The sequence below is a fragment of the Pinus tabuliformis genome, chromosome 5_1 (assembly GCF_031772625.1).
Source record: "Pinus tabuliformis cultivar Carrire ecotype Pingquan chromosome 5_1, CPIR1, whole genome shotgun sequence".
NCBI classification, from domain to species: domain Eukaryota; kingdom Viridiplantae; phylum Streptophyta; class Pinopsida; order Pinales; family Pinaceae; genus Pinus; species Pinus tabuliformis.
In genome coordinates this window covers 925075228-925100804 of record NC_142305.1, presented here as the reverse complement: position 1 = coordinate 925100804, position 25577 = coordinate 925075228, and the positions used below count along the sequence as shown (strand labels likewise).

At 39.5% G+C, this 25577-nt stretch overlaps 1 protein-coding gene across 2 annotated transcripts; it reads left to right on the top strand.

Moving 5' to 3' along the window:
• The first annotated feature begins 11879 nt into the window (after nucleotides 1-11879).
• Nucleotides 11880-21484, top strand: LOC149167814 (ubiquitin domain-containing protein DSK2b-like). Of its 2 annotated transcripts, XM_089433169.1 has the most exons (9): nucleotides 11880-12315; nucleotides 12644-12960; nucleotides 14289-15041; nucleotides 15152-15381; nucleotides 15811-15903; nucleotides 15994-16052; nucleotides 20482-20588; nucleotides 20815-20973; nucleotides 21117-21484. In XM_089433169.1, the coding sequence occupies exons 2-8, from the start codon at nucleotides 12705-12707 to the stop codon at nucleotides 20958-20960; spliced, it is 1644 nt and encodes a 547-aa protein (XP_089289295.1). In that variant the 5' UTR covers nucleotides 11880-12315; nucleotides 12644-12704; the 3' UTR covers nucleotides 20961-20973; nucleotides 21117-21484. The 2 variants fall into 2 exon arrangements, with proteins under 2 accessions (XP_089289295.1, XP_089289294.1); XM_089433168.1 differs by having other exon boundaries at nucleotides 20815-21439.
• Nucleotides 21485-25577: the final 4093 nt, after the last annotated feature.

The following is a 25577-nucleotide window of genomic DNA, read 5'->3' as shown; positions in this document are numbered from 1 at the left end:
TTTAGATTGTAGAAGTGTTGTTTTAAGTTTTGCATTGCCTTTCCTAAGTGTTGCATGCATTACCCAGTTTTTGCACTAACGGTCGTCATTGCGATGACTCTCTCCATAAGCTTCCTTGTTCTTTAGTTTGATCGATTCCTACACATGTTTTGATTGCATGCATCATCATTCACTCATATCTGTACCAACCATCACTTGCACTTTCATATATGCCAATTTTCATGTTTCCCTTGGGTAGACCTGTACTTCCTTAGCCTGGATCTAGCTCTTCTCGGCATGTACTATGCATTTTTGGATCTCAAGGCTCTGCCTTGGCTCCAGAGATTGCATAGAGGTTGCCAAGGCCTGGCTCCAACTACGCAGTTCCAGGAGCCAATCCCGAAGCCTTGGCCACTGGGATTGCACAATGCACAGTCCCAACCAGCTCAAGCTAGACTGAACTACGCATTGCGTAGTTCCAGTCAGCATCACCTCCCCACTGGTAGCTAGGTCTACATAATGCATAGATCCAACTGATAGTCAATCACTTATGAGAGCCATAATTGCGCAATTCTTCCCAGCAGTTGCCCAGTTTGTTGCTTGTTATGTTCTTGAAGTGATTTTGATTTCAAACTAACATTTGCATTCCATGAGTTTCCTCTCTGGCTCCAAGTGCAATAGTTGTTGAGCAGCTCTTCAGTAGTACAGGTAACATGGCCTCCAAGAAAGTTACATCAAAGGATATTGTCGAGAGCAGCATTGGGGATGTAGTTGAACATGTGTCAGTGAACTTGCCAATCTATGTAGACACACAACTATTCATTGAGAAGGGCATGAAGATAACATGGTAGGAAATCAAGGATATCTTTGTAGGGAGCTTCAAGGAAGATCTAGAAGATCAATAGGTGTATGTCAACATCCACCGGTTAGGCTTACATAAGGTTGCATGCAGGTACCCCGCCTTCCCATGTGTGGACATCATTCACTAGATTGTCTCACATACAGATCCCGAGACTATGACATTGAGCAGTGCCAGTGGAACACATCTTGCTACCTTTAGGATGGAAAACTATCATCAGATGTATCACTTACCACAACCGTTGAACCGCATGGATGCACTTTTCTATGCCACCCACAACAATGTGAACACTAGAGACATCATAAAGCGCTGGGTGAAAGAGTTGTCAAAGTTCAGATCAACACCCACTCATGTTTATAAGACTAAGTCACTTAAAAAGGCCTACCAACTCTTGGTCATCTTTGCATGCCGACTGTACGGTCAAGAGAGCATGGAGACCTTTCCACAGAATTGGGTGGTTGTGTTGGACTAGTTGGCGAATGACGAAAGGCCATTCAACTGGTCGGATATGTTGGCTCTTTAGCTGAAAGTGCATGTGACTAATGCCTGGAATCCACCCAAGGATGAGCAAGCGAGATTCTATATGTCCGTGTACCTACTTGATGCAATCTGTGCCCAACATCAGTTTCCTGGCATGGGTTGGACATGGACACCATCAGAGACTGTTGTGAATATTTATTGCAAGTTGCTTTCTAAGTGCAACTACCGAGGAGTCATGGTGAGGCTATCTAACCATTTCATCATCCTGGTTTACAAGTTGATCTTTGAGCAGGATCCACCTTGCATGTCCCAAGAAGCGATGGAGGCATTACTTAACATTGCATATTGGTATGCCTCACCCAGTGGCACCTTCATCAGGATGTTTGGTGGAGAGAAGCCTCCGCGTGTGCTACCAAGGTTTGGCACAAATAAGTTTGTCATGCAAGAGGTTGCATATCACATCTCCACAGGGTTATCAATAGGGTTGCATAGGAGGAAGAAAGCACCATGGCCCGCTCTTCCTTTACGGATTGGATTGTATGAGATCAGGAGTTTGAAGGATGCGGATGTCAAGGCCAAGGACTTAGAAAAGTTTGAGTTTGTCACCAAAGACTACAATCCATATGATCCCCATTGAATATGCAATAACCATTATGAGAAGGTGTATTATCCATGGATCCATGGGACATTTCATTGGGCAAAGGAAGATCACTGGAGGTACTGTTACAACTCCTCTAAGCTCAATGAACCATCAGCATGGCTGTAGAATGGAAAGCTTCTCTGCAGGCAACAATAAGCAGTAAACCGATGCAGGACAAAGGCAAGAGGAAGATTGCCGAGAACCTAGAGGCTGAGCAAATCTACAAGTTCAAAGAAGATCCTCTCGTTGAGAAAGCAGCTTTGGCAGTGGAGGCGAAGAGGCAACAATGCATAAAGAGAGCAGAGCGAAGGAAGAGAGAAAAGCAAAGGTTGGAGGAAGCAGAAAGGAAGTTGCAGGAAACAAAGAAGAAGTTGAAAGAAGAGAAGGAGCTAAGAAGGAGAGAGAGGGAAGAGAAGCAGAAATAAGAACAAGAAGAAGGGCAAGGCGCGATCATAGATCAAAATGCGCCAATACAGGTTGAAGAGTTAGAACAACTAGCAGATGAAGAAGAGGGTGAGAAGTTGTAGGATTGGGAGCTTGCTCAACAGATTGAGCAAATGGTTGAAGAGATGGACATGAAGTTGGCATAGGAGCCACAGGACCAAGAAACCGGCCTCATACTGAGAGCATTCGAGGTCGCCCCACAATCTCCACCACCTCCAGTATTAGAACCAATCCCAAGCAAGCAAGGAGAGGTTGTTCTCCTTAATGATGATCCGATGATGGATGCGTACAATATATCCTTTGCTGAGTTGCAACAAAAGTTTGTACAGGCATGGAGAAAGCATTTCCCTGATGATCACACATCACCTACATTTATGAAGAAAAGGGTGATAGTGTCAGATGTTAGAAAGCATCCAGTTTCCATGCCCGATGCCACTAAGGTTTATGCAGAAGCCACGAGCTCAAATGTCAAGTTCTTGTTAGCAAAGAATGATCAGATGGAAAAGGACTTGCAAGCAGCCAGGCAGAGGGTAGAACAATCCACAAGATTTGCTATGGCAAAGATGAGGAAAGCGATACTTGCTGAAGTATCAACTCTTGAGACCACCATGTGGAAACTTTATGACAGATTTGTCACCATGCACAAGGCAATTGTCCATCTATATGGTTTTCAACAGCGGTGCATAAAGATTGTCCAAACTCTCAAGGACATACATGCTATTATTGCACATGTACAGGAATGGACAATGAGATACAAGGGAGCCCCGCTTTACTTGCATAAGATAATGAAGCTGCATGCAAAGCTAAACAAAGCACAGATCTAAATGTTGATCTGGAACTATAAGCAACTCCCTCCATTCATCAGTAGCATATAGGCTTCCTATGCACGGTTGTTCAAGAGTCTGGATGTCATGGTGAGGACACACAAGATCCCTTCAATCAGTTCCCTCACCCAAGCCATTAAGAAGCCAAGTCTGGTTGGAGGTCGACAAGTACATGGATGAGTTAATGCGAGAGGCCACCAACAATGACTTGCATCTGAGCACATAAAACTTACATAAGTACATTGGTGGTCCCACTGTACTCAGGACAATGTTGCACATGCTTCAAGATGAGTTGGACAAAGGTTCCAGAACCATATACCCAGAAGCCATGGAGGTAAGAGTCTGTTTCCAAAAAGACATCACCAAACAATATGGGGACACCATAATGCAGTACCAAGCTTAGTGTCAGTTCGTCATCAAAGATCATCAAGAGGATGTTGTCGAGTTGGTCTTTCCCCAAGCTTCTAAGTCATAGTGTTTGTCTTGTTAGGCTGACTCTAGCTTATTTTATCCCACATGGGTATATGTGGAAAATGTATTATTTGTAAATATATTGTAAGTAAAATTCCAAGTGTCATTAATGGAATGTGAACAATCACTATGTAATGTAAAGAGTTATTTGTAAAGGAGTTGAAGAGTCATGAGGGTAGTCAAAGAGTCAAAGGGGAATGTCAAGGGTCACCCAACCCTTTGTTATAAATAAAACCTCATAACTCATAGAATGGGATTTTGAGAGCCAAGCTTTTGGCTAGGCTTAGGTTTAGAGAAGGCTTGGGAGTATTGTGACAAGCCTTGGCTTCTCGACAACGTAGAGCGAGTACACTTCTTTGGAGGAGCAGGCGGTGTTGACTGTAATGTTCCACTATTGGGGCTAGTGGTTGTCAATGGTGTATGTATGGATGGAACTTTCACTCAATAAGAATATAATTGAGCCAACACGTTTTTATGCATATGTTGTTATTGTAGTTCGACTATGCTGGTTACTTTAGCAATGTAGGTTGTTTAACTTATGCATTTTCTTATGAACTATTTTGTATGCAATTGTATGAATCTTGTTGAAGGCGTGTTGTTGGATTAACCCGTCACTTTGGTTTGTGGACTATTCCACTTCCATCTTGTGATGTTATTCCGCTTGTGTGTTCCTTTTAGGCAGTGTACTATTACAGGCTTCTAAGGGACACACTTCCTTTTCCCTTAGTGTGTTAGAACCCCCATGCATCTCACTTGACTTGCTGCAAGGTCGCACACTTGCTTCCGACCAAAGTCATCATACTTATGTCTGCGCTCTAGCACGGTCAAGGCACTACATTACCACCCATTGCTGGGACTCCCACTCCAAATGGTTTGAGGTCTAGTTGGGACTTCTTATCGGGGATATCCCCTTGAATGTTGGCAGGTATAGCACCGTCAACAGACAGGTAGTGTGCCATGAGTCACAGAAACTGAATGAGAATGAGCAGAATTATTCGACGCATGATCTTGAGCTAACAACAATCATACATGCATTGAAGATGTGGAGGCACTATCTTCTGGCCAGGAGGTTTGTATTGATGAGTGATCATAGTGGGTTGAGATACTTGTTTGACCAACCAAATCTAAATGCAAAGCAAGCTAGATGGTTGGCTACCCTTATTGAGTTCGACTTAGAGATTAGATACATTAAGGGAAAGGACAATCGGGTTGTAGGTGCTCTTAGTAGGAAGGTACAGTTAAATCATATAATAGCTATGAGCTCCTATGGGAGAGAGTTACAAGATAGGATCTTGCAGGCACGACAACGGGATGACAAGTATATGGAGATTATGCATAGGTTATAGTAGAGTATAGGTATAGGTACATGTGTAGGTACAAATACATGTACAGGTACATGTGCAGATATATGTATAGGTACAAGAATTTAAAATGTAGACTATCATCTCACGATAGATGGTTTGGTGAGATTCAGGGACATGATCTATGTGTTGAATTGCAGTGAACTCAAGAAGCTTATCTTGAGGGAGTTTCACGTGAATCCATACTCGGGTCACCCAAGATATCAGAAGACGTTGACAATAGTGAAGAAGTTCTACTATTGGTCGAATCTGAAGAAGGAAGTGGTAGAGTTCGTGGCTAGATGTTTGGATTTTCAATAGGTAAAGGCATAATGTAAGCATCCAGGTGGTCTACTACAACCTATTGTGATTCCATAATGGAAATGGGAGGTCATCTCCATGGATTTCATTACAGGTCTTCTGAGGATAGTGAGACAACATGATTATATTATGGCCATGTTCAACAGGTTGAGCAAGGTAGCTCACTTCATTCTAGTAAAGGCTACATATTCAGCTAGTGAGGTGGCATAGGTTTTCATCAGGGAGATCGTGATATTACATGGTGTTCCAAAGAAGATTGTGTTGGATCGAGATGTGAAGTTCACTTCTAAGTTTTGGAAGGAGCTATTTGCAGGTTTGGGTACAAAGTTGGCCTTCAGTACAACTTATCATCTACATACAAATGGACAGAGAGAGAGAGGGCCAACATGATCTTGGAGGATATGCTAAGGATGTACGTGATGCACCAGCAGAGAAGATGGGAGGAGTATCTTCCAGTGGTCAAGTTAACATACAACAATGGTTATCATATCTTCCATTGGTCAAGTTAACATACAACAATGGTTATCATGAGTCATTGAGGATGAGTCCTTTTGAGGTACTTTATGGGCAAAGTTGTAATACTCCCATCAACTGGAGTGATCCAGTGAACATGGTACTTATTGAACCGGATATGTTGGCAGACATGGAACATGAAATGTAGGTTATAAAGAAGGATCTAAAGGAAGCACAGGATAAGTAGAAGATTTATGTGGATCAACACAGGGTATTCAAGGAGTTTCAGGTTGGAGAGCATGACTATTTGCACATCAAGCCCAAGAAGAGCTCTTTGAGGATTGGATCATGTGCCAAGTTGGCACCATGGTATTGCGGACCTTTTTAGATCCTTGAGAGGATTGGACCGATGGCCTATCGACTTGCACTGCCTTCAACAATGAAAGTCCATGATGTTTTCCATGTTTCATTGCTTAATAGGTGTATAAAGGATGTTGATCATGTCATTGATTGGTCTGTATTGCAGGTGGAGCAAGAAGGAGAATTCCAATTGGAGCCTCAATGCATACTGTAGCATAAACATCTCATGCTCAGGAACAAAGCCATAGAGCAAGTTAAAGTGCAGTGGAAGCACTTTGGGCCCGAAGAAGCTACATGGGAGATGCCAAATCAAATGCGAGCCATGTATCCTTCTTTGTTTGCCGACAGAGGCAAAACAATTTTGGTTTGATGTTTGGTATATGTTTGGCATATGTTTTGTTGATGTTTTGGTATATGTACATATGTATATGGATGTAAATACCGCCATGAGCTAAGTTATAAAGCTCCAATAAGTGGTATGGTTGTTATCTTGTCATGTTGTCATGATGTTTTGCTTTTGAGAAGTTAATTCATTGTTAACACTGCAACAAGCTAAGTTATAAAGCTCCATGGGCAATATGTTTGTTTTTCAATGGTTTTATTGAGGTCTTGGTGTGGTTTAACACCGAGGACAATGTTCCCTAAGGGGAGAGGTCTGTAATAGACCCTCGTTAAAAGTTCATGTAATAAAAGTTAATAAAGGCAAAATAAGACCACAATTAAGGGACAGTTATTCCAAGCTGAATATTGGGCAAAGATATCCTAGTGGGCATCACTGGATTTGCTATGGCTAAAGGAAATTGACAAAGGCAAAGGCATTAAAAAGGAAAAAAGACATTTTTGGCACATTTATTTATGAAAATAAAGGAAAATAGGAGAAAATGGAGGTGAAAGGTCACAAGTTGCATGTGAGGAGGAAATTGAAGGAAAATAATGGAAAATGAAGAAAATAGAGGCCTAATTGATAAAAAGACTTATGAGGATAAGTTTGTAACATTTTTTCAGTTCAGTTTTGGAGCTCTCTCATTATTCTCTCTCTCTCTCTCTTACTCTTGGACACTTAGAGTTTTCTTGGAGCACTCTAGCCTTGGAGCAAGGAAGGAAAAGCAAGCAAAAGGAAAGGAAGGAAAGCAAGGATCAATCAAGGAAGAGCAGGATCAAGCAGCTTCAGCAGGAATACTTGCAGGTAACATATTGCATGTGTGATTTCCTAGTTGGTTTTAACATGCATGGCTTTGCATGTTGGTGTATGGTTCTCTTGCTATCAGTGGCATAGTTTTGTCGGGTTATGACAATGGTTTGTAGCCTAGCCTTGCCTTTTTCCAGATAGTCATGGTGTGATGGGATTATTTTCTCGGTTTTGAGCTTTGGAATTGTTATATGGTTCGAAATCTGGGGCAAAGGTGGTCTCAGGAAAATCCCAAAGGCCTAGGAATCCCTTGATCGGTTTTGGCGGGATACACGGTAAAGCTTGAGGGTGGAGTCTCGGTTTAGGGCCTAGTGATCTGGTGTGGATTGCGGTAAAGCTCGAGAGACAAGGAGACAGAAAATTCCTCAAGGATAGTGATGGAGTCCGGAGGCATTCCTAGCTTAGTTTGGTTTTGTGATCTCAGTGCCGGTTTTGGTGAGATCACGGTTTGGTGAGGGTGGAGGTGGTTTAACCTCTGGATTCCCTTGGTTGTTTTTTGATTGGTTTATCCATGAGATCCCACATTCATGCTTGGAATATGGCATGGGGATGACTGGCTAAAAGAAAGATTTGGTTTAGCCATGTCTATGGTCGGGTGGTACGTGGAAGTCCCGAACTTGGTTGGATTTGCCTATGTTTAATAAAAGCTAAGTTCTCTTGCTTTGTACTTGTTAATATGTGGTTTTAATGGCTATTATCTCATTGTTATTTTCATGGTTTAATGCTGGTTATAAGCATGGTTATATGACTCGTTATTGTTATGGTTATTTCATGTATTTACTTGTAACTGAAAGGATACTGGATGCACGACCTAATTGATGTTAAAACAGTTAAGGAAAGAAGGTGGTGATCCTTCTTGTCAAGTCTCATATGAGTTATCGATCCTTTATGCTTTGTCTTGTATTCATTTCTTGTAGATTGCATTGATTCCAAGTGTTTAACAAAATGTCAGACCTGGTTGGGGATGGTCAGGCCTAGTCCTGGAATTAATTTTTGTTTTTTAAGACTTGTTATTATGTAAATCATGGATTCTGAAAGTGTCATTAGATTCTGGGCAGTGACCTGGGCTTTGGGCCTGGAAAAAGTGGCTCAAATCCCAGGGACGTTGGCGCAACATTGAGCATAAAAGTCCCTGGATGCTGGCATACCATGCTGTGGGAGCGTCTAGAGCCTTATAGACGTTGGCATGCCCATATCATGGGAGTGTCTGGGGTTAATTGGTCTAAAAACTCAGTGGGACTCAAGGGCTGGTTACTTGAGATATTGGGATAGTTCTTGAGAGTCTTGTCGCTGATGTGGAAGGTCTGTATGATGTGTTTCCATTGGTTCCACTTCCTTAAGGTGACTTAGGAGGTCAAATCATATCATAGTAACTTCTCGTCGCATGTTTACCCCGGTTGGCCGGTTACTTGGGTAGATGTGGGAGGAGGGCATTACAAAGAAAAAAGAAATAAAAGATATATTAATATCCTTGACCAAACATGGCCAAGTGAGCCTTAATTACTCACCTCCAGGCACATTAAAATGGAATACCTCAAGCATATTTAAACACTTCATTACATCAAAATCCAGGGGCACAAAACCACTTGCTACACAAACCATAGGCATAAGAACCATCACTGTTGACCTAAAACAAGTTTCACTCATTGACTCTTTTACCTAGTCAAGTTTATTTAATGATCCCCCCCCCCTTAAACTTGGTTTGGTAATGATGTAGGTCCTATCCCTATTCAAAGTTTATAACCAGGGTATCTGAGAATTCAACATGCCCACCTCCACACTTTACTAGTAATTTGCTAGGGATACACATGCCTCATTGGGTCTTACAATTGTATACTCATTGATATGCAATTAAAAAATTCAACTCCATAGTTTTTTTTTTTTTTTATTGCATTCAAGACTCTATGGGAACACACCCATCATGTGCATTGCTTCTTTCGCTAGCACTTCTCTTGATACTACTTGACCACATCCCTTGACATCATCATGGCTCTCCATGACATGCTCTTTGACCTAAAGTAACACCCTCCTCTAGCTAGACAGAGAGGCTCTCTTTGAAACATGCCATAACACAAAGTGCCTCTTCCACGAATTCACTAGGTCATCAAAGGAATCTGTAACTATGTAAATATTGCTATAAAACCATGGCTTTGATACCAATTGTTAGGAATAATCAAAACGTACAAGAGAAATAATAAACCAACAATAACAACACACATAAATCATGCACACAAATTTACCTTAGAAAAACCAAATTAGGAAAAAGTAGCATAAATGGATCTATTAATATCCATGGATATACCTAGCCAAACCAACCACATGAGCTCTAGAGCCATTACAATGGAATATCTTAAGCCTTTCTAAAGGTTTAATTACATGCAATCCATGGGCACAAAACCACATGCTACCAAAACCATGAGCTAAAAAAACAACATTGTTCACCTAACATAATGACTAATTGACCAAGTTCAATTTAACCTAACATCCAAGAGAAAATTTTCATTATTTCTTAGTTTTGCAAGCATTACCATGTGATGATGTTAAGTATTAGTGATTCTAGTCTATTTAGGTCCCATGATTATGTTTTTATCTAGGGTTGATTGGGTCCTCGTGGCAGTGTCCCTTATTATTGCTTCTTCTTTAACTATTTTTTGTTGTTTCATATCAACTCTCTTAGGAAATTTCTCTTTAGAAACTTCATCCTCATTTCCCTTGTCTTCTTGCATATGGATCTGCTTCCTTATTTTGGTTCCCAAACATGCTTTCATTTCCACTAGAACCCATTCTCATATTACAATGGAGTAAACAAACCGTGATAAGAAACTGTGAAGCACTAACCTAGCTTGTGTATAGGAGGTCACTTTTCTGGCCAACATGACTTAGTTGCATATAAATCCAAACATCAACATGACCCACATTTCCCAGACCATAAACCACATAGGAGCTTACATTCATGAAACCAGAAAGAGGGATGAAATCAAACTTAGAAAGACTAGGTAGCCGCATAATTACATAGACCGATGAAATCATTAAAAGGAGAGTACTGGAAGCCACCTCAGGTCTTTGTGAGTTGTATCCTCTTCGAGTGATCAAGCCATAACCTTGTCCTGACTGTTCAGGACTTGAATTATGGACTTTCTCTTTAAGCACCATCTCTCGAAGCTTTAGAGCACAATTTTTTTCAGTGCCACTGACACAAGGTTTCCTTCTAGTGTAATAAGCTGGTGGGATAATTATCCTGGTTGCTTGGCTGCCAACATACCATACTAGATTGGAAATATGATCAAATCCATGCCCATATTTCATATCTACAAACAATAACCAAAATATCCACAAGGTCACTGCACAAGTCGGCTTGTTGCATCCCTCTTCTCATTCCTTTGGCTCTCCTAATGGATTTCGAGGGGTAATATTTTCGCATGTAGTTGCATGCGCGAGGGTGGCCACACCATCCCCTTTATTCAATTTGCTTATGTTCATAGGGTGGTAGACATATGGCCCCAAGTTGCACTATTCCTCGATCTTCTCCCCATTGGGGGAAATAATATCCATGTTGGCTAAGTAGGTAAGCTATGGATTATTTGTTGACAAATAAATGATAAAGTGAATATATGGTTTCTATTCATAAAAAGCTATTATAAAATATCATAAAATTGATTATTTTATTATGACTCCACTCGTACAATCCACAACAATATTTAAAAAATTAAGACATCAATTTAGAAATGAAAATTATGGTGCACTTTAACTCTTCTATTAGATCTTTTTACTAGAATCTAGCAATACAATTTTTGGAGAATCATGATTTTTCTTTTGATTTAAAACGTGTTTTTGAATGCATAAATAGATTCAATGCCTTAATGCCAAATCTCTTATTCTTCTTTTTGTATCCCTTATCTCTGTAGTGTATGACTTAATGTCTCACTAAAGCTAAAGGACCTTAAATTGATTATCGATTTATGAATAGATCTTAAACGAAAGAAAGAATGAAACTCTCGATCTTGAAAATATGGTTCAAATTCTATTGAGCCTCTAACATCCGAATTAGAATTAGAATAGTAAGACCAACTTTTAGAGTTAAAACTTATGTGAGTACAACAGTTTTGGTTTGACATTTCCAGATCCATCACAATAATCTTTTTTAGTCGAAATTTCAAGCCAACAAATATGACTCATCGTAAAAATAACTTCTTATAATTAATTGAAAAAACATATTATTAACCTCCGTGAGAAAAAAAAAAAATTAAATTTAGCCTGTAGCAAAAATAAAAGTAAAAGTGAATGTCTTTGCCTCCACTTTTCTTTTCTTTGGTTGGAAAATTCACAACTACACGTCATGATATAGGTTGATTTGTTGTGGCCACCACTATAGCTCACTTCGGTTATAATTGATTGGTCTTTAATAAAGAGGAATACCACACCAGAAATGGATTTTATTGGGTTTAAATGAAAACGAATACGTACTCCTCCTCCCAGAGATATTTAGAGAGGCAATCCCTATATATTCCTTTCTTGTGATCCGCTCGGTTTCGAAGAGAAAGGCAGCGTACGAGGGCATATGTATGTATGTCGTGACTTTCTGTTTAGTGCGTGGGGTTGCTTTGCGTAATTGTCGTAGCTGGGCGGAGAGAAGTGAATCGCTGGAAGACGAGCCCCTTCTTCTTCCTCTTGGTTCCCCGCAAGACGATAGGGGTATATAAATATAAATATCTGCGCACACAGCACGATAGGGTATATATACATATATATATATATCTCTGCACACTATATTTTACCTTTACATCGCATTGAACGGCCTCCCTCACAGATCCAACCCACTACTACATCGGTCGGCGTGGTTGCTTCAATCAAATCCCGTTTCAACTGCCGTCCGTCTGTTCGTTCTTAAAGCCCAGGGTTTCAGGGCCGCGCGGGGTTCGAACCGTCCACCTCTGCTGTTTTCGAACCTTTAACAGGTACGTATGATGCCCTAGTTTTAATGCTTTGATGGTTTCTATTCGATTGTGAATTTTGGTGAATGGCCAGCTATGAAGGAAGGTGATTAATAACTTGTCTCGGCCATGGTCGAAGCGGTGAGAGATGAGTTGTTTTATGCAAGTCCCTCCAGGGTTCGAATTTCACGGCTGCCACGCCAAGAAAAACCCCCATGCTATTGGCAAGCGGAATTCCAGCGATACAGCGTGTGATAAACGAGAAATGCCGAGCTTGGTAAACGTTTTGGGTACCGGCTTGAGCAGATCTTGAAGGAATTTGATGGAATTTTCCGCGTTATTTGTTTTGCAGATTTTGCAATAACCTCCCGTGAGTTTGGGAGGGGGGGTTAGGTGAGTGAAGGAAGGAAGGGATGGGAGGAGAAGGAGATCATCCACAGCAGAGCGCGGCTTCAGAGGAGGCAAACGGACTCGGAAATGCTTCTGCCGCGGCAATCATTCACATTCGGTGCACCAATGGATCGAAGTTTAGCGTCGAGACAGACTTGGAAGCAAAGGTGGGGGCCTTTAAAGTGCTCTTGGCCGAGAAATGCGATATTCCCGCAGACCAACAGCGATTGATTTACAAGGGTCGGATTCTCAAGGATGATAATTCTCTTCACAGCTACGGTACCTTTCTCTTTCCCCTGTTTCTCTATCTTACATATGGTATTATTAGTAATTTGTTAGTAATTTGCAGGAGCCGTGGCACATTTCTGAAAACAAATACCCTGTAAGATGGATGCAGGGATCCCTGCATCCATCCATCAATCTTTTGTGATATTTTTTTGGAGTAAGTTCTCTTGTTTGTAGAAAAGAGGCCACGGTGGGAGTAATTCACTGTTCATTCATGATCACTAGCTACACATGCAATTTGTTCATATGTGGCTTTAGAAGCAGGGAAGAATGAACATTGTTCTTTTAGTAGTAGTTGAAAGAAAGATAATCTGTTCCAAAATGTTTCACCAGCATATGTTTGTCCTTTTGTTTCCTTTAGAAATCTGGTCTAAGACTCTAAAATGCTTTCCCGGTCCGTGTTTACCCATTTGTAGTGGAAATTACCATTATTTTGCCATTCTGGTGTTTTTGGGTTTGTTGTCCAAAGTGCAGCTAATACTCGGAACTTTTTGCCTGGAAAATTCTGAGGGCTGTATACTTTAATGGGATGTAGTTTGGTTGTGGATATGCGTGCATATTTATATTTTTCATACCTGGGTTGTTACCAGAAAGTTTGAATTTGTAATTTAACTTAGCGAATGATTTTACTGACAAATTCATCTCTTTTGACATGTCAGATTACAAACGAATCCATGCCACTTTCTATCGTGCGTGTATTGTGTGCATGCCTTTGATTTATAAGCTTCCCTATGTATTTAGAGATCATATCTTCCTGTAACGAGAGAATATTCTGTAGATATCTAAAGGATCAATCATCATGTTGCTTGCCACCATCCATGCGACAAATCTGCAAAATATGAGTTAATTCACTCTTGGTTGTTATTTCTAAAACATGCTTAACTCCTAGTTACATTTAAGATTGTAAGCAGTTGCTACTTTCTGATTGTTGAACATTCATATTTGTATGATGTGTATTGTTGTTGGTCTTGCAACTGCTGTTTCAGTACCTTGTAGATAAGATGTCCTTCCTTAGTAGCTGAGGACACTCTTGTAGAGTGTTTGAAATGTAAACTAACTTTTATTTTTGTAATTAATGTGGTCTAAAATACTTATTCTTTTGTACAGTGGTGTGGTCTGCGAAAGCAAAACTATTCTTTATGATTTGTGATTACTATGGTCTAAAATACTTCCAACCTTTTCTATTATCCTTAGAATTATATGATATATACATCTCAAGAAGGGAACATTTAGAGATTGCAGATGGCTAATTGATTTACTGGATGTTTTTTCTTGCTGCCTTCACTTCATTTTGCAAGGTTTTTGTAATTACGCTTGTGCAGGTCTGCAAAGTGATCACACTGTCCATCTGGTCCGCGGTGCATCAACCTCCGCATCTGCCAATGTTGCTGCTGCAGAAAATACTGTGTCTCCAAATAGTATGCCAGCACAACCTGTGCAAGGAGTGCCATCGAATAACAATGGAGGATTTGGTGGATCAGGTCTAGGAGGCTTACTCTTCCCTGGACTTGGTGGAAATGGCTTGGGTGGAGATGGCCTGGGTGGGAACAATCCAACAGGTTTGTTTGGTGCAGGACTTCCTGAGTTGCAACAGGTTCAGCAACAACTTACACAGAACCCCAACATGATTCGTGAAATGATGAATATGCCTGCCATTCAGAACCTTATGAACAACCCCGATTTGATGCGAAACTTGATTATGAGTAATCCGCAGATGCGGGAAATTATTGACAGGAACCCAGACCTTGCGCACATACTCAATGATCCTGGCACTCTTAGACAGACTTTGGATGCAGCAAGGAATCCTGAACTCATGCGAGAGATGATGAGAAATACTGAAGGCTTTAACATGCTCCGTCGTATGTATGAAACAGTTCAAGAGCCATTTCTCAATGCGACAACAATGGGAGGCGACAGTGGGAATGACTCGGGCTCTAATCCTTTTGCTGCTCTGTTTGGACAAGGCCCAGGCCAGGCTAGAGCCCAAACAACAAATCCATCAACCACTGCATCTGATGCAACTGGCTCACCTGCTCCAAATACAAATCCCCTTCCCAATCCATGGAATCCTTCATGTAAGTTACTTTATTGGCTTTGTACTTGTAACAGTGTTTTTGAATGTCAATTTGTTGTTTTTCCGCTACCTGTTTTTGATCTTGAGGGAGTGTCATTGAATTTTTTCCAGCAAACACACCAGGGACAGGAGCTCCTGGTGCCCAGACAGGAGCAAGGACTGCCCCAATGCCTGGTTCAAGGCAGACAGGCATTGGGGGAGTACCAGGTGCTGCTTTGCCAGACTTTGCTGGGATGGGTGGTGCATTGTTCGAGCCTGCTGTTATGCAACAGATGCTACAAAATCCTGCTGTTATTCAAATGATGCAAGGACTACTTTCAAATCCTCAATATATGAATCAGGTAAGTAGTTTATGAGGCTTTCCTCAAATTTGTACTCCAATTTTACTGTTTCCACATAATTGCATGTGATGGAGTATTCTCTTGGTGCATTCTATCCCCCAGGGTGCAAGAGATATGTGTAACATGGGTTGATAACGCTAATAAACTAAAATGGAAATAAGTTGATGTGCAATTTCTAATATCAAATTAAACAAAAACCCGACCTATTAATTATCAAAATAAAAAAGAGCAAAATCTAGCATAGGCCCATATTAACCCCTGGATATTCTAAGCAGGGAGAAGTTTGCAACTGGGTTTTTCAATCCCTCTCGGTGCTTAGTAGGTCCAGGATTATGATGGATCTATGCCAGTTTGTTACAGCTGTTGCATCTAATACCTCTGCTTTGGTTATGTGGGTTTTCTAATGTAAATTGTAAATTGTATTTACAGTTCCGTCCAATGTTAGAGAACAATTCTCAATTTAGAGAAATGATGCAAAGTCCAGAATTTCTTAGGCAGCTAACAAGTCCAGAGAGCATGCAGGTAGATTCAATTCCTCAGTGATGCCTTTTTTTGAATTTTTCCATTTCTTGCCTTTTTACATATTTGTTTATAATTTGCATGTTTTTGCAGCAACTGCTATCATTGCAGCAATCTCTCATGTCTCAGTTACCTCGACAGACGGGAGGCCAGTAAGTAGTTAGTTTATGCAGTATTATATTGAAAGCCTGTAGTGAGTTCTTAATATTAAGTCGCTACATTAACATTTATTACAATTTTTTGTGGAAGGATCATTCAATATCTATACCCTAGTAGTTAGTTTATGCAGCATTGTATTGAAAGCCTGTAGTGAGTTCTTAATATTAAGTAGATACATTAACACTTATCACATTTTTTTGTGGAAGGATCATTCAATATCTATACCCTATCTGTGTAATCAAGTATAACTATCATTACCCAGAGAGATTTTATTAATGATCGTGTGACCTGTGCACAAATAAGTGGATCAAAGCCCACCCATATGCCCTTCCTTAAAAATGACATTCCCACTAGCATGATTGGATTTTGAGGGTTTTGTTCTGTATGTCGGCCAAGGTTTGAAACTTGTGGTAGTTGAGAGGAGACACCAAAAAAAGCCAGCCAGCCATGTTAAGGGTTGGTGTGGCGAAGGCTGGGTGTGATCCCTGGTTGACTTTGATGGTTGAGATGAGCCTGGGTCATGGTTTCTTAGGCCACAAGATAGTTCTTGTAAGTCACGGACACTAACCAAAAAAAAGTATGTCATTCTCTGGTGTGCACATTATCATGTATTTTATATGCATGCTAGTGCTTGAACTTTGGAATTATATTTTGTTCCTTACACTTAAGGGTTGTGTTTTACTTTTCAAGCTTAGTTCTGTGTCTTCTCAGCCATTGTATTTGCACTTTTAGAGTTGCTTGTTATCTCTTATAATATCCCTGATTTTTGTTTATAACTTTATTGAATATCCATTACTATGATAACTCTGAAATATGTGGACGTGAGAGGTTGATGGTCATATTTCATCAAGTATTTCTAAAGAAAAGTTAGCAGTGGACTGTGTATGCCCATTTCCTTTTTCTATTCTGTTCTCCTTTAGCTACAGTTGTCAAAGTTCTTTTTTGTCATCTGTAATAGAATTCTCAGAGTAGGGTGAGGTACTTGGTGAGTCAACTCATTTTGACTGGAATAGATGTGTTTGGTTTGGTCAAATCTTGGCAAGTTTTTTGAAACACATGTGCTGGTGAATATAAGAGCAATTTCAATTTTATTTTGCATCTTTCTGTTGCTACTTTTTCCCAAGAGGAGGCTTTCATGCATTTAAAAGTTTTGAACTACATTCGAATGGATTTTATGCATTTAAAAGTTTTGGACTGCATTTGAATGATGTCTTTTGAGGTCTTTAAAGACTCCAAATTGTCAAAAGTCAAAAGCCCAAACATGTTTCTTACAATTCGATTAATAAGAAATCCTTAGGGCTCCTGTATCAGGGATCATTGCCCTTTACAATCCTTCTACAATTGCCAATATCAGCTCTATCCTTTGACCTGTACAAGTAGGGCTGAGGCCTAGTCCCTTAGACTCACATCTGCCCAAAAAAACAAAACTTACAACAATTAATTCACTTGCTGTATATACTTGGGTAAATCCCTTAAGCCCTTTGTTCTCCTTGGCTGCTGTTGACCTTTGCTACTAAGCCCACTGTCATCCTTAGCTGAAGACTTTTGTCCAGTTTGGTAGCCCTAAATAGGCAAATGAGAACCTAAATAAGCTGCCCGTATATGCTCCTTTGCTTGATCCATGGCCCAATAGATGTAGCCCATGGCCAATTTTCCCCATCCACCATTCGTAACACCTTAACAAGGGGCTTGCCAATTTTCAGAACCTCTGCAGACTTTATTGAAAAATAGTTGTCAAAAAAATTCATTTTGGTGTCTTTGCCATCTTGTCTACGAGCCCACCGAGATGAATTCCATTCATCAAAAGAAAACATTTTCTGCAAGTTTTGTTGCTGAGAATTGAGAGATTGCAATGCAAGGAAGTGAATTGTAAATCATGTAATTGCAGACTTAACAATATCCTTGCCCCAGGATTTCTCCTCATTAGGCTCAATACCCATGAATGGTTGTAGATGTATTTTGTGATGCTCTTGGCATGCTCTACAATGTTCTTTACCCACTCCACTTTGCTTGCATCCTCAAGCATGAGGCGTATGCAATGTGCAACAAAGTATGGTCCTATATTTGGACTCTAGGATCTTTCCAGCAAGAACATAGTTTGAGGCATTATCTGTGATGACCTGCACAACATTCTCCTCCCCCACTTCTTTTATCAACTTATCCAAAAGATCAAATAGAAGGTTTGCATCCTTCACTCTATTAGATGCATCAAGTGATTTCAAAAACATGGTTCCTTGAGGGAAAGAAACAAGGAAGTTAATGATAGTGCGGTTCTTTCCATTGGTCCATCCATTTGACTTGATGGAACAATCTGTTTTGGCCCATGACTCTCTATACTCAGTCAAATATTCGTCAATGCAAAAATTCTCTTTTTGAAAGAATTCTGCTCAGCTTATGCATACTAGGGCCTTTGGAGCCATTTCCTATAGATATAATAGAGTCCCCACATAGCTTGGCAATAAGGTGAACAATCAACATTAAAGGGGATATCTGCATCATACCACCATCTAGCAGTATTGAAAAGCAAATTCTTTGCATTGCTTTTTCCAGTGGTTATTCAAAGTGGGTAGAATTAGACTTGGTTGGGAGGAAGTGGCATTAGTAGGGGTAGTGGTGGGGGAAGTTGAGAAATAACTCTTGAATCTTGATGTTAATCCTCCTTTTACTTTACAGTGTTGGGCCTTGATTATAAGATCCCAGAGCAAGCTGAGAAATGACTCTTGATGTTCATTCTCTTTTTACCTTTAGATTGTTGGCATTGATTATAAGACCCAAGAGCAGGAGGAACATGGTGGAAGGGGTCATGGACATTGGTGGAAGGGATAGAAGGGGAGTCTTGAGTCTCAAAATATTCACACACACCAGCTCTCATGGCTTGTAAAATTTCCTTCTTCCTCGCAGTTTCTTCTTGGATAGCCTTATGATTTATCCCTAGCCTTATTCTCAAATTTCTGAAACTTCTCAAGATATTCTGCCTTAATATTCCCTATCACTTTATTTGGTGCTTTACATGGCTTTACTTGGCCTCTCATCACAGCCAAGTGTTGTTTCAAGTTTCAACCCGTAAATACACCCTCCAACAGAATTATGGCAATATTTGTAGATCATTTTGTCATCAATCATATCACAATGAGAGCTGATGCAGTATCCTTGGCTTTTGGAGGCATGGTGGCTAATGAAATATTTGAAAGTTGCAAAGGAAATAATTCTGCAAATCTAAAAAAAAGTAAAATGGAAAACCTTAAGATAAATTTGGAAAAAAATGGGGCAGATTTAGCTTACAAACAGGTTGAAATTCAAGACTTGAAAACTAAATGTTGAAATTTGAAAGAACACAAAAAAATAGTTAAATACATGGACATCAACTAAATATGGTTTTTTTTCAAGTGAAAATCCTAGCTTTAGCCTCCTCTTGAAGATGCCAACTTCATTAGACAGCTCCAAAGTAGCTCCAAAGCAGCCCCAAAATGACAAACACAGCCCAAACTTTCTGCGGTTACACTAATCCAGCAAAAACTCAGCACTCTCCAAGCTCACTATGAAGTTCACAAAAACTCCAAATGAGATGTGTGAGGCAAGGAATGCTTTTAAAGGTTTGGAGGGGCTGTTTTTGGAGGGAAACAGCCCCTAGGTTCCCTCAAAACCACTCACAGCAGCCCAAAACAACTGTGCGTGGGTCTGGCTGCACTGACAATCACCTGGTCGGTTTATGATTGAATCGGTCGGTTTGGGACCAAATTGACCAGTTTATGACTGGTTTGGTACCAAACTGGGGTCTGCCTCAGCCCAAACTGGGTTCATTGGACTGGCCGGGTTGACCTCCAAGCCTAATGAACTGGCCGGTTTGACTGGTTAGCTGTTCGACCTGGCGGGTTTTTAAAACTATGATATGAAATGAGAGCTTGCTAGCTACTGATATAAAATTAAAACTTTTACTACATTTACAAAATAATTTTTTGTGTTCATCCGTATGTTGTTGCACCTTCTGGAAATCTAGTTGTCTCAACTTAATTTGTCCTCCACTATCACTCAATTTTGTGATTAGTTTGCGTCCAGAGGGCTTCTGGTGGACAATAATTTGTAATGCTGCAAAGGAGGTTGTATACAGGGTTGATTGAAACGTTAGTGTGAATATGCATTGACATAACTATTAAATTACACAAAAATGATCTCAAAGAACAATGCTTATTTTTTCTAGTAATAATCAAGTACAATCAATTAACCAACTGTGGCTTTTGTTGATTATATTAGTTCCGTGGCTTATATATATGCATTTGTAAACGACATAGGACATTTCTAAACGACAGAGGACTTGGGAGTTGATGTTAATTGCAATATAGTGCTTTCTGTGTGTTTTGTTAAGAATGTTTTTGGAATTTGGATGCTGGGTAAGCTCTAAAGCTCTGAAGTTTTTCTTTTCAGGGCACAGGGTCAAACTGGTTCAACTGGAAGCAACAACTTGGGATTGGAGGCTCTGTTGGGAATGTTTGGAGGGTTGGGCAGTGGAGACACACAAAGTGCATCTAATGGTTTCTCCTTTTAACCCCTAACAGCTGCAATTGACTGATTCAATAAGGAAAATTATCAAAATTGCTAGAGTGGCTTTTCTGTTTCAATTAATGAATGCTTTTTGAATAATTTCACCTTATGCAGCATAACTGTTTGTGTAATGTTTGAATGTTTTTGCAGTCAATGTCCCTAGTAACACAGCATTTAGCTGTTATCTCTTAATTGTTTTTGTTTTGCTTAACACAGTGCCAGCAGAGCAACTTTATGCAACACAATTAGTGCAGCTACAAGAAATGGGGTTCTATGACACACAGGAGAACATCCGTGCATTAACTGCAACTGGTGGAAATGTCCATGCAGCTGTTGAGCGTTTACTTGGCAATCTTGGCTAGGCAATTCGGCAATGTATTTTTTCATATATCCACTTATTTTACGCTGTGGTCATCTAAACTGTTTTCCTTTTTTTTTCAATTAGAAGGTTAAGTTGAAGCATTCTTGAACTGCATTTTCAAAATTTAGAGGTGGAATAATAAGGCAAGTTTTGGCAGGTGCAAACAATTGTGTTTGCTGACTTACGTGAACTACAAGTGTTTGGCTTCCATGGAGAGCTTAAACAGGCCTTATCTTGAGTCACTTAGGCATAGGCCTTTATATTTGTACAGTTTTTAGTCCTCTTTGGCCTTATTGCATGCGCATGTTGGAAACTTATAACACTTTATACAGCATAGGCTTCAAATACAATTTATTTTGAACTTAGTTAATTTTTCCATCACAAGGTCAGGGATTCTGGATCAGAAATCTGTAAATTATATTTGTGGACGAGAAGGTTGGTTTTCAATTGAACACTACTTGGATTGGATTTCTTTTGAAATTGTAGATATTAGGCTAGAATGAATAAAGCTAAAAATTATGTATTGATGCTTCTTGATATATATTAATGGTGTAATTTTTTTTTTTAATGAAAATGGTTAAATTTTGTATTAGAAAATTGCTGCAGGTTCACTGGACAACATATAATAAAGAAGTAGGACTATCCCGCAGTCTATGTTCGGGAATTGTCTCAGAACTTTAAGAGTAATTAAAAAAAGTTAAAACATTGCTATTCTTCACAAGGATAATTGACACCTAAAACCAGACATACTCTGCAAATTATGATAAAACCTGGAATTAATGAAAAGCATGCTTGCTATTGCTGCCTCTTGTTCCACAGAAGACTGGGGATATACTGGTTCATGCCAACCATGTCCACATCTGCAGGCATCTGGTGAACAAATGACTCCTCTTTGATTTCCTCAGCACCAGAACCTATTGAATTTTGAAATTGGACACTGCTGACTGAGAACTCCTAGCCAGGCTATAAACCAGATGATGTAATATATTGCAGTCAGCCTCCAAAATCTCAGTTTCTCTTCTGCTGTAATGGGGTCAACATAAAGACCACACACCATTGTTATGATTTTCCCTTTGCAAGAATTCTGCATGTAGCAGAGAAAATAAAGTCCTATTATCTGCTATAAGGTCCTCTTGGCTTCACAAGACACGCTGAATGTCATAATTTGTCACAAAAGGCAACACCCTGGATGGTTATAATTTTCAAGACTAATTCCAATTTTTCTTTTTTAAAGTCCTCAGCTGTTGCTGAGAACCACTCGAATTCCAACACCAGCTTGATAGCAGAAAACACAAGGGAACAGGCCAAAACTGAATAATTATGCCCATGATCAATGCGACAAATCTCCACTTCTGCCTGGGCTGAGGAGGGATGCCTCCAGATTAACACCAGATGGACACTGAGAATGGCTGCTTCCTTGTTCTGACTGAACTGATGGGGAAGGATGTAGCCAAGAAGAAACAAGACACTACCACCCACTTCAGTATTTGATTGATACTCGCCAGGACTTTAGGACTCCATTATCCCACTTGTGCCCGAATTCATAATAAAACCTGATGGAATAGGCTGTTCCGTTAAATTCAATATGTGTGAAGGTACAGAGGTTATCACGGCCTTTGATTTCCGTCCCCCCCACTTAATGTTAACATGTCACTTGGCTTGGGTGAATGACATTCTAAACTTTGGACTACTCGTTCATTAGAGATTAATGAATCAGGGAGAAGGATACCATTGTTTATTCTAAAGGTTCCAACTTCCAGGTGAGAGGCCTTGTTGGCCAAATGGCATGCCTGACGATTTTGATCTCTTAGGGCATTTTAATATTCTATAGATTCAAAGCAGCTGGCTTCCTTTTGGATTCTGATGATGAACCTTGCTAGATTGCCATTTGATGAAATGGAGCAGCAGCTTATGTGACTTGTAATTATTGCTGTGTTCTTTATTTATGGAAAGGCTTTGCTTTCAATGAATAGTGAAATCAGTAGAGTTTACAGAGGAGCACTGGAATGTTTTGACTATTTAATTTCTTGGGAATATGCCCAAGTGAAATAATACCAGTTGTCAAAATCATTGGGAAGATTGTTGCAGCATTTCAGGGCAGGAAATTCTTCTTAAAATGACATGACTTTTTAACCCTTTTTTTGGAATGCCCAAATTACTGGATTTGTTTGAAATCTTCTTGTTAAGCTTCTTCGATACGGACCTTGTTACTTCACTTTCTCTTGCTTCAAATTTTACCTTTCATGTTTCAAAGTTTTTTTTAATTTTCTCCTTTATTAGCTAATTTGAGCATATGCAAAGGTTTTCTTTATTAACGACTTTATTAGCTTCAAAAATTGGCTGTTATTGCTGCAATAATTAATCTCTACATATTTAACGCTGGGATACGTTTTTGTGAATGGATTCAAGTTAGTAGTCTTGGCATGTTTTTGCTTTGTGCTTCAATTTGAATCCATTCTCTTCAAATATGGTATTGATAATTATCCCATAAATCTGTGTTTTAGTGAAATCCAAGGGATTGGAGAAGGCATGCTTTTTGTTGAAGAAATAATTAAGTCATTTATATTTTCTGTAGAAGTGCATTGCCGGTTCTTGCAGCGAAATGAGTTATTTGGTGGGTAATGGTAGGGAGGAGTTATTTGGTCGCTAATGCTTTTCATGGTTTGCCTCGTGTTTCATGACTTGCGTTGTTCTTTTGATGGCACGTTGGTACTCATGACAGTGTCATAGATTTGTGATTATTTCAGCCATCTAACAAAATAGATTACACACTGGTTTTACCTGATAAATTTTGTTTTGATTCCAGTTGAATAACTGAGGTGAAAGCAAAAGCATTGGTTTGAACTGCAAGAAAATTCTGATTTGATTCCCAAGGTTGAATAACCAAAGAGAAAGCAAAATTAAAGACGCTCTATGAGGGACTTATATTTTGTGGGGAAACATCAGCGTAAGAATAAAGCTAAATAAGCTATGAAGATTCGGCTAGTATCATATAATCTATTAGCCAAGTACAAAGTTTTAGATAGATGCCCATTAAATATATATCCTCTGGAATGGTTGAACAACGCTGGCAGATAAAAAGGGTGTAAATTCTTTTTCAGTTTTTCTCGACACTTGCCCTATGGCCCAATATTACATTGGTGCATATATGCATAGTTATTTATGATGTTTCAAGAATGGAGAGGCATGCTCCGCGCTTGCAAAGAGGGGTCTCCTTGGTCTCTGGTGGACAGCTGCTTACTATTTTATCGACTTCATTTTCTTTGTAGGCATCTGTTTATCTCAAGTTAATTTATTTTGAATGGATCTGAGCTTAATTTAATTATGTTATTCCAGAAATTTGTAAATGACAACAAAAGTATATATATATATCAAAACTGTTATAAAGGTCTCAAATCCTGTGCACTAAAAGAATGCTCTCTCTCAACATTGTGCTGTCCTTGCAAATACCAACACTACTATAAAGGCAGTCTCAGATCTTTGGCACAAAGAATGTTATCACTCAACATTGTGCTGTCCTTGCTTTATGATATAAATTGCTACCTAGATATTGCCTTTGAACTGAGTGTCTTTGTCTGAGTTAAGCCTACCTAGATATTGCCTTAACTGAGTGTCTGTCTCTGAGTGAAGCCTTTACTAGACATGAACAGAGAGTACCACTGTAAGGCAGTAATGGGTGGGGTCTACCTAGATGACTCAATAACTATAGAGAAATATCGAAACTGCCATAAAACCAGTTGCAAATCTGATGAACTAAAATAATTCTTTCGCTAAACATTGTTCTGTCCTTGCCATCTGATATAACCTAGCTGTTGACAGCTCTACTTGGACATCATCTTTGAACCGAGTGTCTGCTTTTGAGTTAGGCCTTTGGTAGTCATGAAAGCAAGAGATATGCTTAAAAATTTTCAACATTTCTTTTTACTTGATCATTCAAATCATAATCACCGTCAAAGTACTTCCATGCCCTAGATTTGTCAATTGGCTCACGAGTTAATTGTCTCTGCATATGTATTCTGGAGATCTATCGGATCCATTTTTTTCCCTCTATATTTGTGAGTTCTAGGTATACTGCCTAGGTTAAATTAAGGATTTCTTTATTCTGGAGAGAACCATGTCTATGCTGAAGATCAATATCTACTGTGACCTTGTTTCTTTTACTTTTTCTCCAAACCAACCACTTCCCACTAAGGAAAGGGTAACTTCTCAAATTTTACATACATACGTAAATTCTCCAAACCAACCAGTTTCCCACTAAGGAAAGGATAACTTCCCAAGTTTTACATCCATTATGTATGGATTTGTTTGGATCTTTGATACTCTTCATAAACATGGTTCAACGTATTTTTGGATGATGGCTTAGTTCCATACTCCTTTGAGACTAGTCTGCATGAATTTTTGTGTAGTGCCTTAGCCATACACGTTTTTAATCTCCAATATCTGCATCTTTATGTTTAGTTATTATTCTAATGTGTTATGTGATTATATTATTTTGCATTATTTTATTAGCCTAGCGGTTGATTGATTGATTTTTTGTGCTTGATTTTAATAAGTATTATTAGTGTATGTACAAGGTATGCATACGCTAGCTACATATCTACACTTTGCATAGATATGC

Bases quoted from the DNA above. Each gene is read 5' to 3' on its own strand.
- LOC149167814 (XM_089433169.1), top strand. From the start codon at position 12,705: ATGGGAGGAGAAGGAGATCATCCACAGCAGAGCGCGGCTTCAGAGGAG. The intron at 16,053-20,481 runs GTAAGTAGTTAG...TTTTCTTTTCAG, and splicing joins CCTCGACAGACGGGAGGCCA to GGCACAGGGTCAAACTGGTT. The intron at 20,589-20,814 runs GTTTCTCCTTTT...TGCTTAACACAG, and splicing joins CACACAAAGTGCATCTAATG to TGCCAGCAGAGCAACTTTAT.